Source organism: Phallusia mammillata, chromosome 5 (assembly GCF_965637545.1).
Source record: "Phallusia mammillata chromosome 5, kaPhaMamm4.hap1.1, whole genome shotgun sequence".
NCBI classification, from domain to species: domain Eukaryota; kingdom Metazoa; phylum Chordata; class Ascidiacea; order Phlebobranchia; family Ascidiidae; genus Phallusia; species Phallusia mammillata.
The window spans coordinates 16,029,073-16,043,467 of record NC_137256.1 but is presented as its reverse complement, the minus strand read 5'-3'; the positions used below and the strand labels follow the sequence as shown (position 1 = coordinate 16,043,467).

Sequence of the window (14,395 nt, the reverse complement as noted above, 5' to 3'; positions counted from 1 at the left end):
AACCAAGTTTCCGTTTATAGGTACTCCCATGTTTTCTTGCCACAAGTATCACAATATTTTGTGAAAACTTTGGTTTGAACGAATTTTTCGATGTCGGAGATTTTGCCTCCTTTTAGCACATTTTGCTATTAAACTGACCTGTTAGAAGTAACTCCAAGACCACAGTATCATCGGGTTGTGAAGCCAAGGTCAATGTTTCCTTCAAAGAAAAGTCGTCGGCTGAACTTATAACTGAACTTAGCGAACAAAACAGAACAACATTTCCGTACAGTTAAAATCTAAGCGCAAGTTTTCAGTACTTGACCGTGTTAATTAGTTTTACAAAAGAAACCCAACTTACCAGTAACGTTACAAGTAGTTTGCAGTTGCTGTCGCGATTCAACGAAATCTGTAAATGTAAAGCATTACATTCTGGTACCAACTTAAAAATGATGCGCCAGTTGTTAGTAACAATGAAGTACAATTGCTAGACACAACTGGAACTTCTCTATGACATCACACAAAAACGTTATGCAACAGTTCATTTTTTTGTTATGCAACAACTTAAAGCTGTGCAGGGAAATGACAAAAGACTGCCAATTCACAAAACTTTGAGAAACGTTGGTGTAAACCCCACAGGGAACAGTTGATGCATACAACATTTTTGAGTGTTGTATTTAATAAGATATATGTTACAGTGCTGGTGCATTTAAGTGCTGGTTAGTCGAAACTGTCCCTAAGATTTTTACAGATTCAAGTTATTGCTTCTTAAGTCATTATTGGATAAATTTTGTTTATTACATCAACTAATAGGAGTTTGGCGAACGCCTGACAAACAATCTTAATTTTGTTGTATGTGCAACCATTTAAAACATTACAACAGTGCCTCATCGTGGAAACTACTACGGTGCTTCATCTCCGCACAATCACCCTTAAACTCTACACAACAATCATGGGCGCAAATCCATTGCATTTTTTTTGGAGAAGGGGCGTTTTTAACTTATAGAATTGATGACGTCATTTCAATTGTTAAAAGCGCAATGGCGTCACAACACGCAAATACAGGTTAAAAACGGATTGCCTGCTAAACAACAAAGATCATTAAAATTTAAAATCTGTGACGGTTGACGGGTTGCACATGAAATGTATGGATACATGCTATCACATTTGTATCGTTTTCTTTCTTTACAGTCGAAGTTTCTTTGCGTCCGTGACAACAAGTACGAAGGTATTTACTGCACTATTATGGTTGCCATTATGATTGATATAATTTATCCCAGCAAACTATTTGTTCATCACCTAACAAAAATTTCTGTTCGATCTTTTTTTTATTTTTTTTGTGTATGCAGTAAACCTCGGTTAATCGGTTTAAGTAAAGTCAATCTTAGCCTAATTCGGAAAAGTACAAATGATGAGATAAAACTGATTTGTAATGTTTTTCTTAACAAAACTTTTTGGCTAATCCGAAATGTTTAATTCATTTTAGACATACTGAAATAAGATTGCTTATAAGAAAGTAATGTATCTTTCCATTTAACAAAAATCCAACAGACCAGTTTTTAAAGCCAAAATTCTAACAAAAGCAATTTCAATCAACTCATAGACGCCACTACAGTTCGTCGCACCAATTCGTCTTTTATTCTATGTCTCTAGCTAACGTTGGACTTAAAACAAAGACATCGAATAAACCAGGGGTTCTAAAACTGGGGGGCGCGCCCCCCTAGGGGGGCGTGAAGGGTTCGCAAGGGGGGCGCAGCACAATCTGGCAGCAAAGTTTTCACTTGCAAACAATTGTAAATTAATGCATTGGAATTATGTCGGCGCTGCATATTTCGAACTTATTGTTTAAAGTATAAACGCTTCAATACTCTGAAATGGATGTCCAGTTGTATTAACCAAACTTTTCCCACTGCGGGCCGCCGCATAGTTTACATGCCCTAGTGCCGTCTTCTCAAACATAGCCCATGAGGCGATTTTTATATGGGCGCCAAGATACGGTCTTTTTAAAACCCTATTTAAAATCTCTTAAATTGTATAGTTAGTCTCATCTTACAAGGAATGCTTGTATATTATGTCATAAGTGACACAATAAGGCAATTGTTTGCGCACAATTAACACTTTTTGTTTTGTCTGTGACATAATAAACTGGGTTTGGATCAATCCTGGGCGTTGCAATCCTTTGAGAGTCGGTAATATTAATTTTACATGTCGTAACAGTAAACTTTCGTAAGGAGTAGATTAAGTTTTGACAGTAACAAAGCTATCAATACGATTTGGCAAACCAAAAATTGGGTCGCGAGCCGGATGAAATGACCTCGCGGGCCGTAGTTTGGTGACCCCTGTACTATATAGTCGACTGTACATTGTTTATTTGTGCGCAATTTCGCATTAGAGACTGCCCTGACTTTGAGTGAATCAACGATTTCTGGGCAACATATGCGTAGTTTAAAAGAATACTGGCAACGTGTCTCTGTGTTCGCAAAAGCCTACTTTTTCGCAACTTATCAGTGTTGAAGTGGCTTTTTCCAACGTTCGGAACTAACTTGACAGTAGCTTAAAGGGGACCTACCATGTATGTTGTTTCCGAAAAACAAGACAAGCATCATTAGTGCTAATGTTTTTTAGGGGGGGCGTGAGAATAAATAATTAGTGTAAAGTGGGGCGCGACCGAAAAAGTTTAAGAACCCCTGGAATAAACTGTAGTTGTTGTACACTGTAATTGAAATTTGTTTACAAAATAAAAGGTCCTTAAAAACACAACTTTGGAGAAACAACATAGAAACCAACCTGATTACGGACGAAATGTTTGTGCAGAAAAGCAGTATTTCGCATGAAATGGTACACTGCGTTTCGTCGACTTGGTAAGCATTCCAAGTTTTGTCCCTGACACATAATTTGTAAAATACTAATGCAGTTCATCGCAAACATAAACCGAACAAACATAACATATACCACAAAAGCTCATCTAAACGACACTTTTCTGATTTTACGACCATGCTTTTGTTCCACACACAGAACAGTCAGAGTCAGAAAACTTTGCAAGAACGCATGCCTATTCGTTGAAACAACACGACTGTTATGAATGACACAGAAATGAAAATAAATTAGGCTTACCGATCAGCAATAAGATGACATGGTATGTTTGTTAGATGGCAATCGCCTGTCTAACGGGTGCCTCGTCGTCTATGACCTGTGTGGTTTGGGTGTTTTGTTAGTTTGTGTCTTGTAAATCGAGACATGATATGTTCTACATTTTGACAATTGTCACGATTTGGTGTATTTGATCCAGGAAATGAATTATCAAACATGTGCTTACTGATATCAATAGCTAACACAACAAACAATAACTGCCAAAGAAGTTGATTGTGGTAAATGTGAAATTTCTTCTGGTTTATTCACTTTTCTACCAGAGACAATAAAACTTTTTGTCTTTGCGCCTGATTTTTCTGGCCAAGCGCCGTGGATTGTTCGGGTCCTTTCGTTTTACAATCGCGAAATTTGTTTGTGCGGAAGGTTTCTTTTTTCGGCGTGTCTGCTTGGCCTTTTGCGTTTTGCGTTTATGTTTCTTTTTGCACTTTTTCTTTTTTGTTGCTTGCTGTGCTTGCTCTGCATATATTTTGCCTTGACATCGTTTATTTGCAAAAGCAGCAGCCATCGCGCAACGTATTTCTTCTCCACTTGATGTTTTGGCAACCGACTGCATAAATAAAAACACTGATATCAAGTGGGTTTAGAGGATATAATCTACATTAATAACAAATACATCGCATGTACTAAATGGTCCAACTTTTATCGTTGCGGGCCAATGAAAATCGTGAAATTACACCACGGGCTAGTGCCTAATAAATACTGTTTCTAGACTCCATAGATTAACACATCAATACCAAAATCCAGTCATCGCACATTCGTTAGGTATATAGATTGGTTAGAGTTACATTGTAAGTTTAGAAACGCACTCATTTGACACTTCCCACATTCGCTTTAAGGCGACATCTGTAGGCGAGGCGCTCCCTTTTCTAATACTATTGCTTGCATCTATGGAAGTGTTGCTTATGGCCATGCGGTTTAGCAGGAAAGTTGGATTTTTAGTTTTTGTATCATTTACGTATGTTGAATTTCTGTTCATGAAGCGTTTTAATTGCCCTATTGTTGTATATTTTGCGGCTGAACTGGCACAAACATCAGTGCGACTATTAATGCCGTTTACAACCACAGATAATTTTCTGCCTGTTAATTATTTGCTTTCATTATCTTTTTTCTTTTATAGTTTGTGTACCAACAAAGATCAGCCTTTTAAAACTTTCAGTTTCTACTCCAGTGCGCAAAAAGTCCAACTAGTTTGAAGACGCAAAAATCCTTTATTACACAAAACAATGCCTTGTCATGCGTCACAATGAGAGATTTTTGCATCATTTTGTGTTGTTTAAACTTCACACTTTAAGATTAGGTCCTAGTAGGACATTGAAAACAAATGTTATAGTTGTCATTCAAATGTTGGACTTTCGCAGGCCGACAAAATCATCTCGCGGGCCTGCAGTTGGACCACGCTGTACTAAATAATGTGGGTGCTTTTATATGAATTTGTAAGACTGGAAAAAACGATGCCCCAGAAATATGCTGTCGCATAAAACGCGAAAATTTGGTCTACAATAAAATATTTAAAAATCACAATAGAGAATTTTTTTCACTTGAATGTCGTCTTCGCTGGGGGGTTCCGTTTTTAATCCAAGACGTACCTCTCTACGCTCCTTCATTTTGTCTAGTTTCTTTTTGCGCGTTATCTAAACCATAAACATAAACATAAAAATGCGGGCAATAGCAGTAAGTCTATTTCGATCCACTCGTTTTGAATTACCTTTCGCTGTTGTTCAGATGTTACAGGTTCACACACACAACACTTGCTGCAGCGATCTGAGTTTTCCGTTAAATCCAACTTGCTTTCTTCCCCGAGTTCTGTGCACAATTGAGGTAACTTATTGTATGCCAATTTTGCACATTGCGTGACGGTTTGCATCGCTCTTTTGCCAATTCCGGGTTGTTTCTCCTCAATTCTGCGTTACAAACAATAAATGTGTAATAAAATGGCCTAATTCGTGGTTTTAGGAGGGCTTTAGGCGAAATAAATCATCGTTTTGTTATTATCATCATTTTGTTTTTGTCAAAAATTTTATCATGACAGTCAAACTGTCTTGGTCTAAAGTCTAAAATCTAAACTCAACATTTTGGAAAACAACATGATATATTAATTTGCAAAAATAAAATGTGCATAATTCACCCAAAGTCAAGGTTATTGCACATATGATTGTCATAGGAGTGGACCGATGGAGTGGCCTGTGAAAAAATAATAATATGACGTGTAGTTTTAGATTTATATGTAGACTATATTTACTAAGCCAAGACTACATAGATGTCTTCTAAAGCTTAGGCGTTTACAAACTTTTGGCTATTTAACGACTGCATCACAAGCAGGGAGTCGAACCGGAACTGAACCCGAACCCGCGAACCGGTTTGAGCGGTTTATTTCATTAAACCCGAACCGAACCCGAACCGCTAATTACGATTTTCTAAAAACCCGAACCGGAGTTGAACCCCATATTTTGTTTGGCGTTGGACCCGAACCGGAACCGAACCAGTAAAAAATGCAGTCTGTTTTATATGTTGTGATTTTATTCAAAACTAATACGCGAGATAACACTTATAGGGCGTGTCAAAAATTACAGTGCACGGGCAAAATTCTTTTGGAGTTTGATAAGGCCAGGTAGATGATGGTTAGAGTTAAATTGACATGAATAAAAATTTGAACCGGTTTAAAAACCGCAACCCGGTTCGGACCGGATAATTTCCCCGAACCGGAACAAAACCCGAACCCGAATATATATATTTTTAAAAACCTGAACCGAACCCGAACCCTTAAAAACAAAACCAAGTGAACCCGAACCTAACCTGAACCCATATGACAAGCGGTTCGACTCCCTGATCACAAGTCCTTACTCCGCCTACGCCCTACAACCCCAAGTAAATGTATATGTTTTTCTTTTAATTGTTGTGAAGAATTTGCATTTTTTTTACAATGCCATACTTGTCCCGAATAATGTCCGAATTTATCCTTAAATGTAATCAAACAATTTGCCAATTATGTTTAACTGTTTATGATGTCACCATGCATGATGTAACGTTTTTTTCCCATTTATACTTGATGTGTAGACCTTTTACCCCTTTGCAAAACTTTGCAGTCCAGCTTTGCTAATTGTTTAATAGCATTTCTTACACCACATATATTTTATGTACGTGTAGAGTACTGCTTAAGATAGCAGCCACAGGTTGTGCACCACGTACTAAGTTTTTTTGCGACAGAGTTAACAGCGGGCCCGAAACCGGACCCAACCCGGCAGTAGTCCAGAACCCGGCCCAAAAATCCAGGCCCGACTTTGCTGTGCAGTACGATTAACCAAGAAAAAAAACAGAAGCGTATTAAACTACCCAAAACTATTACCTCACTTTCAGTAATGGTAACAAGACTGCTGGTCGAATCGTTTGGGTCATGTCCAAACTGGCATGTTTTTTTTAACTGTTTTTTACGGCGCTTGGTCTTGTTGCGGAATCGTCCTGATGAAAGAATTCGGTCTACAAAGTAATTATATTTTGGACAAGCCGATAGGCAATGGAATATAACCACACTTTTCCGCTAGGTGGCAGTAAATGTATTTTTGTATTTTTTTGGAAAACTATTAAATTCTTATGATTGCGGTTGGTTTTGACGTTATTTATGATTTTAAACCTTCACCTGACCCGAATAGCCCTAACCGTCGGCATTTATACAAGTCTGCAAAACAAAAGATAAAATGCCAATGGGATTCGAACCCAAAAACTTGTGGGTACAAGGCATTGTTGCTACCACTACACTACAGCAGCAGTTGTGATGTCTTGGTTTAAACAGCATTTATAAACAACGCATTTAGCTATACATTGAAGGTACTAAGTTAATTTATGTTTTTTTAATTATTTAGCAATTTACAAGCATTTTCGGCAATAAAAGTAGGTTTGGTGTCATTTTATTACTACCTAGGATTTAACAAATGCTGCCCCCCAGCGGAAACAAGTGGTCCTATTCCATTGCCTATCGGCTTGTATATTTTGGTCTTTCGTTTACAGCGGCAGATAACTTTAACAAAATCGGCAAGCCTGGATTTAATCTACGGTTTTGTTGTTTCTAAGCCGGATTGTTTAACTTGTGAAATTCAAACTTTATTAAGACAGGACCGAATCATTTTTAATTGGTTTGCTTTGTTTGTTTGTTTTGTGTATCATTTTTTCCATTGTTTTGCAAACATTTCCTAAACCTAGGGCAGTGGTTCTCAAACTTTTTTTGTTGCAACTCCTCTGGAAAAGTTTCCTGGACTTGCGACGCACCAGCAAATAAAAGTTAAAGAGGAAGCCTATTATTAAAGTTGTGTTTATTGATACAACAACAAAAAGCCACGAAACGGAATTATTCTGCGACGCCCTTGGAAAATGGAAACGACGCACCAGGGCGTCGCGACGCACAGTTTGAGAACTACTGACCTAGGGTGAAAAAACGCACTACCAAAAACATGCGTGCATGACCTTGATTTGAAGCGACATAATTGGAGGTGGCTTATATATTTTGTAATAATTTTTTCAGTATAATAGTAAAACCCTAAAGTAGTGCAGCAACCAGCGAAAAATATACGGTTTTCCATGGCAAAAGCACTTCGCGATGCTATAGAAACTGCAAAGTTCTGATTCTAGTGTTAAGTGCTTTATGGCCTAATATGCTAGCGTTACAAAAAAATTCCACCAACCCCGCAAAAATTTTTGCACCTGTGATCTTATTAGCTACTAACACAAGAACTCACAGTAGAACAGGTTTGCTAAATACCGGTAGATGACGTAAAGAGCACAGTTATGTAAATCAATAGTGGAACTGGGATTAGGTTAGGCATTAAATTTAAAATAAAGAACACGGTTTAAGGTTGATTTTGTTGTCAATATTATTATGTAAGCTCAGACCTACCCTAATAGCCTTAACCGTCAGCAATTTTACACAAACTGCAAAATAATTGCTTGCGCTACCTACCGGAACTTACCAAACCTAATCCAAAAGATCTAAAACAGCGTTTCTAAAGAGGCCACGGAGTTCATAGTAGTTTCAGAAATGGTAAGTTAGTTTTGCTTACCCTTAATTTGTTTTCTAGCATCTGTGGAAAGCGTGTGTTGGCTTCCGCTACTGGCGGTGGTAGTTTCTTCGAGATATTGGCATAACTTATTGTCTATTATTTTACCCATTCCGACCTTTACATCCTAAACTTTTATTGTTCCTGGCTTTGTTAAGTTTTTACTTTTAGTACGCCGGACAATTATGACATCACTGTACACATTAATGACTATTGAATGTATTGTATTTGAGCCCAAAATATGGATGTACACTATTGCAAATATGATAAAACATGTTGGTTTCAAAACAAAAATGTTGCGAAATGAACAATCAGAAACTGTGTAAAATGTGGGGACATTATAAAGTTTTGGCAACATATGTTTAGTAGAAACATGTAAAAAGTATTTATTTAAATGCTCCCATTCTACATGTACAATTTGATATTGGCGAATTTGCTGTGGGATTACTGTGGTGATTATAAGGTTAACAGCGGAACTTGTTCATAAAAGCAACGGATAAGGTGATCTACAAAATTATTAAACGTCCAATCAAAATTTTGGAGTTATATTTTATTGGTCTTCAGGTACATACATTTTATTTATGATGGTTTACTTTAACATAAATAGACAGAGTAACATTGGACTAAAAACTGATACAGAACTTGATCGGTTAGTCATGCTTCTGTTTCTTTCAAGGGGGGTTGTGGCTTTCTCCAGCCATGCTTTTAAATCCTGTTTGTTTTGATTAACTGCTTCGTCCCCGACCCGTTTCAGCACAGTGGCGTGATAGTCGTTAAAATATTTCAACTGCAAACATAGAGAAATGGTAATATACGTTGTTCTGGCAACTGTGCAGAATAACAACCAATAGTACCTGTGTGTCACTCAACATTGAAACATCAATCATTTTCTTCTGGAAGGGAACAAGCGTGATGGGATCAAATGTATAAAATTCATATCCACCAAATTGATACTGCAAATAAAAGAAATTTAAAATGATTGTACTACAACTGCTAGCATGTGCACAAACTGCGCTTTACTGGTGTATCAGCCATGACGACAACATTCAAGTTTTCATGCCGAATTCCAAACGAGTCTTTTTCGTAATACCCTGGTTCTGTAACGTAACGGAGAAATTTGTAAATGTGGTAGACCTATATATAGCAAAAAAAATTCTGACAATTCGTCAGTCAACTAGGTGGGTCATTGAACAAACCTAGTTTGTATCTAAAGCAATACAAGCAGCCTGCTGTGGTAAAAACTTATAAAACTTCACGCACTAATATTCTACATTAACTTAAGTTCTACAAAAACTTGCTTTTAATCTTACCGATGCTTGTTATCATTCCTATTTGCAAAGGAAATTCCCCACCTGCCGCGTTATTAATGCCCGGAGGATCTATAAACGTAAAACATTCTGCTAAACAAGTTGTGCGGTCTTAAAAAACAAGTGGAAATTATGATATATCCTTGAAAAGTATTTTGTTTTGAAAACTGCTATTGTAATCAGTGTTTGAAAAGTTATATCCTTACATTCTTTACCCGGTACTGTAGCCTACAGGTTATAAAATGTGAAAAATAGGTAGGCTATTTCCAGGATTTCATTTGGACTACTGATGTGTAATTAGTGTTGTGTAAACTTTTCCTATATATTCCTATACACCGGATTTGTCTTTGTCATGTTTAATAATAAACTCACATCCAAAATTACGCATAATTCTTCCTTTTTGGTAAAACGTGTTGCCAGTGTTATTTTGTTTTTATAACACTCCAACATTAATATCCAAAATAAAACACAATACTTTTAAACCTATGTGAAACGGGTACATATTACCACACGTTTGCATGTTCAACGTACACTCATGGATGCTAAGGTATTGTCCCACTCCATGACCAGTTCCGTGTCGATATTCCAACCCAACATTGTACAGATGACGTCGTGCTAAAATGTCAAGGTCATTTCCATTTTTCGTGTAAGGAAATATTGCCGACTCAAGGTCAATGACTCCCATTAGTGCTCGAGTAAATGCTTCCTGGAAAAATTTAAAGCAATACAAATATTATGTAAACGGAAATATCTAATTGAGAGCATAAGGTTATAGTTTGGTGTTTAAAAGAGGGCCCAATAGGCGTGGCTGACGAGGCTCAAAACTTTACCTATTTTAATTTAAAATCAATTATTTTTTTGATAACATTTTTTAAATCCAATTTTTACATTGCCACATTTGGGCGTGATGATTTTGTTTTTGTTTAGGTTGGCATGTACAACAAACTTGTAGAACCAGTGGTCCTGCCTTTATTCAAAACAATATATAATGTTACGATGATCAAGGCAAAACCTTTTCGAATGTGGTGGGTGTTCCAAAATGCATTGTTCGTGTGACATCAGTTGTTCCCTCCAAGTACTGTCCTCCAGAATCAATCAAATACATTTCATCAGTCGTCAAATTACGATTGGTTTCCTCCGTGGATCTGAACAACAAAAAACTTGTTCGCAAAAAAGGAACATTTAACTTTTTAACTGAAGGTAAAAACCTTGAATAAAATTACCCGTAATGTATTATAGCCCCATTAGGCCCACTTGCTGATATTGAGCCAAAGCTCAGCCCCTGACTCGCCGGTTGCGTTAGTCTCAATTCTTTCAAATGGTCCTCTCCAGTCAATTCGTCAACGTTTCCAAGCGGCACATTGACTTCTAACCATTTGATGTATTCGCACAAAGCCACGGCATCGTACAACTTTTAACAAACAGTTTTAATTCATTTTGTTTTATAGCAACTTTTACAAACTAAATTTGGGGATATGTTTCGCAAACGCCTAATATTGCAAACATGTCTGGTTGCTGCACGAAAAATGCCTCAAACAGTTGTCTACATTAACACTTTCTTACAACATTAATGGTTCTAAAATCATTCTCAACCTTTTACTTACATGTGCTTGTCGCATTGCAGCTACTTCAGTGGGATTTTTCGTTGCTTTAGGCACTTTAAGGGGAGAGTAGTCAGAGAATTGCAGTGTCTAAAGAAAAGTAAAAAATCAGTCCAAAAGGTAACACAAAAAAATGTCCAAAGACGCAAAACAATTGCATTGTATTATACCGCATTAACAGCGCTGTACATTCCATAATTTGTTCCATCAGCCGCAAGCCAGAACTTCGAGCTAGCACCGTCAGCTAAACCCACTAAAGTAGGGCGGGCATCGCCGTACGGCAAAATTTGAACGCAAGTCATTTTCGCTGCACATCCTGTTGACTAAATGTGTAAATTTCCTTCAAGGAAAACATGCAACACAATGCAAACCTGGTTCGTTAAGATGACTTTTAATTTCCGTCGTATGTAAAAGTGTGGTGTCGGCAAAAAGAAAGACGTCTGAAGTTTTTGGCACAATGGCATAAGATGTAAAAACGGGTGTGTATGGAATGTCGTTTCCCCTCAGGTTAAAAAACCCTGCCGATAGCATATGTTTTAAACATCGTATATTGCCTATTAGATACACAATGCTTACAACTGCAGTACTTACATGCAATTTCATCCAAAATGGTCAAGAGTAAATACTCAACATGATTCTTTTCCATTTCAATACGAGCGTCATTTAACTTCTCCTACAAAATTTTAAAATTTAAAGCTTTCAAAAATTCTAAAGTATTGCTTGTAATTTCATACTGTCCACGGCTTTCCTGCATATTGATCAGGAAAAACTATGACACTTGTTCCTAAAGGAGGAGGTCGGTCAACCCAAATAATGTCAATCAGATCTGGAATCGATTGAGTCAGTAAAACTTGGTTTGTTGCCAGATTTTGTTCCAAGTCTTGCCAAAACTCTGCAAAATTATTGCTCTTTTGTACAAGAAATAAAAACAATATAAAACAATAGTTTTCCTTACCGATGGAAAACAGAAATGGACTTGCTGCTACATGATCTCCTGTGTTTAGTTCCTGTGCAAGCCATTCTTCCATCGTTGGAACGCCAGTTTCCCCTATAAAAGTGTCAATGTTTTACCCACTTTAATACAAAGATGCATTCTTCACAATTAAAATGTAGAGATCTTTTAATATATTCCCTTCTTTTAATTCTGACCTATACTGCGATTGGAAAGAAACATGCGTCATTTAATTTGTGTAAGCTTGCCAATAGGTCGCAAATTCATGTTTTATGTTGTAATCACATCTATAAAACAAAATATAAAAGTTTTCTGATTGAAAAAGGTCAATACGCCAAATTAATGCAGGGTATGTAGTGGCGTACAATGTGCATGAAAAAGTGAAAGCGCTTAAATATTTTTTTCTCTAGACCTAATAGAATATTTTTTCGAACGTAGGGATTTGTGGCTGCTCTGTAAGTTTATTTGTTTGTTCTGGATCACGGTTGGATTGTTTTGCTCTTTAAAGATAGTGCGCTGAGCACACAAGAGGGTGTTATGTAATTTTTCTTCCACTGAAAAACTCCCTTAACGTTAGAACTCACATCACATAAAGTTTTGTTAAGCAAAGTTCTGTAAAAATGCATACGGTTGGGGCTTTTACGGTTGGGATGATAATTTTAGGGGCTAGGAATAGAACTAAACATTAAAAATAACTTAAAAACATTTCCCAACTTTAAATTTAGTTATCCCTGTTTTTTTTTATAACTAAAACCACCTATCGGTATTTAGATAACTTTGTATGCTGTAGTTCTTACGCTGGTAACTATATTACATCTTCCACGCCTAATCAAATTATTTACCTATTGTGTCTTAATTTGGCAAAAACGGCAGCCTGACGCATCAAGCGTGGCAAATTTATCATTTGCCCAATCTATAATTCGAGGTGCGGCTTGTCACAGAGGTTACAATAAAGAAAACAAAACGCGCAACAATGGCTGTGAATTCGTTACATTGAGCGCGTAAACATGCGGTTTCCGCTTTACTAGTTACTTGACTTACTACCGTTAATATGACAATTATTTTTTTACATAAACAAAAGTGAAAATAATAAATGTTTGACGGGGCATCGTGCATTAAATAATTTATTTCTGTTGGGGTAAAGTTTTACGATCTGCCATGGTTAAAAATCCACTTATATTACTTTTAGGTTTAGTTAAGGATTTACTTACTTATTTTTAAATGCTTGAACTAGATACCAAATATAATAAGAAAGCAAGAAAAAAAACTTCAAATGTGTGACCAATTTTTCAAACCTGATTTCATTAAAATCCAATTGCAGTCCAGTTGTTGTTCGCCCTGTATAAAATAACGTCCGTCTGTCCACAAAGCTGCTTTGCTTAATGTTATGACAGCTGTACCAGCAGAACCAGTAAATCCGGATATCCAAGTTCGTCGTTTTTCACTGGGTGCTATATATTCACTCTGCATATTTTAATCATTTTAACAACTTAGTTCATCAATACATTTTGTAGACACTTACCAAGTGAGCATCACTGTTTGGCACAATATAAGCCGAATAATTTTGTGTTGTCATCTCTTTGCGCAAGTCCACCAGACGTTGTGTCGTGTCTGTGGCAGTTGGGGGTAAAATAACGTTCTAAAATAAGTCAAAAATTTATTTATTAGTTCTATTCGTCTAAATTTCCAGACGTTTAGGTCACAAAGTCTACAGTTTGTTCAGAACACTCTTTATCCGCCCTCGGCTTGTACTTTGGGTTTGTCACAATCGACTTCACAGCGGATTCGTAGAAGAACTTGGGGTGACTAGCAGAAGTCAGAAGCGCATTTGCTAAATATCAAATAAATGTATAAAACACGATAATCGTCACATAGCGAGATATATATTACTTACCTATGACGAGCACAAGTACAAAGAACTCCATTTCGATTAGGCCCGTGGACGAATGAAGCAACAAGACGTAAGTTTGCACAATGCAACGGTCCCGTTAATGTTTCACCAGATGCGCTTTTGTCAGCAACGCAAATAAAACGTTGAGACATAAAAATGCACCAAATTGCACTCCAAAAATACGCTGAAATCTGTTTTTACATTATCCTTATTATTTTGCTTTTGATTAAATAAACCTCGAGCCGTTTCAATTACTACATACTACACACCAGGTGCCAGGTCCAGGTGTGCGCCCAAAAGTGCAACTGCGTATCACAAGACGTCACAGACCATATTTTTGCTTGGCTTATCTTGCAAGCCAAAAAAGAAAATGTGGTAGCAACCTATGTCAAGTAAAATATATGATCTTTTTTAGATTTTAAAAGTTAAACTTTAATTACTGGTAGGTCACTTTTTTAAATACGCTAACT

At 36.9% G+C, this 14,395-nt stretch overlaps 1 protein-coding gene across 1 annotated transcript; it reads right to left on the bottom strand.

The window, feature by feature from the left end:
- Positions 1–8,381: 8,381 nt before the first annotated feature.
- On the bottom strand, positions 8,382–14,339 carry LOC145227917 (xaa-Pro aminopeptidase 1-like). The gene is made up of 17 exons (XM_080092877.1): positions 13,929–14,339; positions 13,747–13,865; positions 13,557–13,673; positions 13,330–13,498; positions 12,038–12,130; positions 11,817–11,974; positions 11,674–11,755; positions 11,454–11,600; positions 11,253–11,398; positions 11,086–11,172; positions 10,705–10,892; positions 10,494–10,626; positions 10,013–10,187; positions 9,485–9,553; positions 9,195–9,271; positions 9,029–9,127; positions 8,382–8,961 (listed from the first exon to the last, which is right to left on the bottom strand). Exons 1-17 carry the CDS (start codon positions 13,957–13,959, stop codon positions 8,764–8,766), a joined length of 2,088 nt encoding a protein of 695 aa, XP_079949003.1. The 5' UTR covers positions 13,960–14,339; the 3' UTR covers positions 8,382–8,763.
- Positions 14,340–14,395: the final 56 nt, after the last annotated feature.

What these genes read in the sequence shown, in the direction of transcription:
- LOC145227917 (XM_080092877.1), bottom strand. Translation starts at nt 13,959, where the DNA reads ATGGAGTTCTTTGTACTTGTGCTCGTCATAG. An exon ending in CATTTTGGATGAAATTGCAT is followed by an intron (nt 11,601 to 11,673) that starts GTAAGTACTGCA and finishes TGCTATCGGCAG; the next exon opens with GGTTTTTTAACCTGAGGGGA. An exon ending in CTGCAATGCGACAAGCACAT is followed by an intron (nt 10,893 to 11,085) that starts GTAAGTAAAAGG and finishes GTTTGTTAAAAG; the next exon opens with TTGTACGATGCCGTGGCTTT.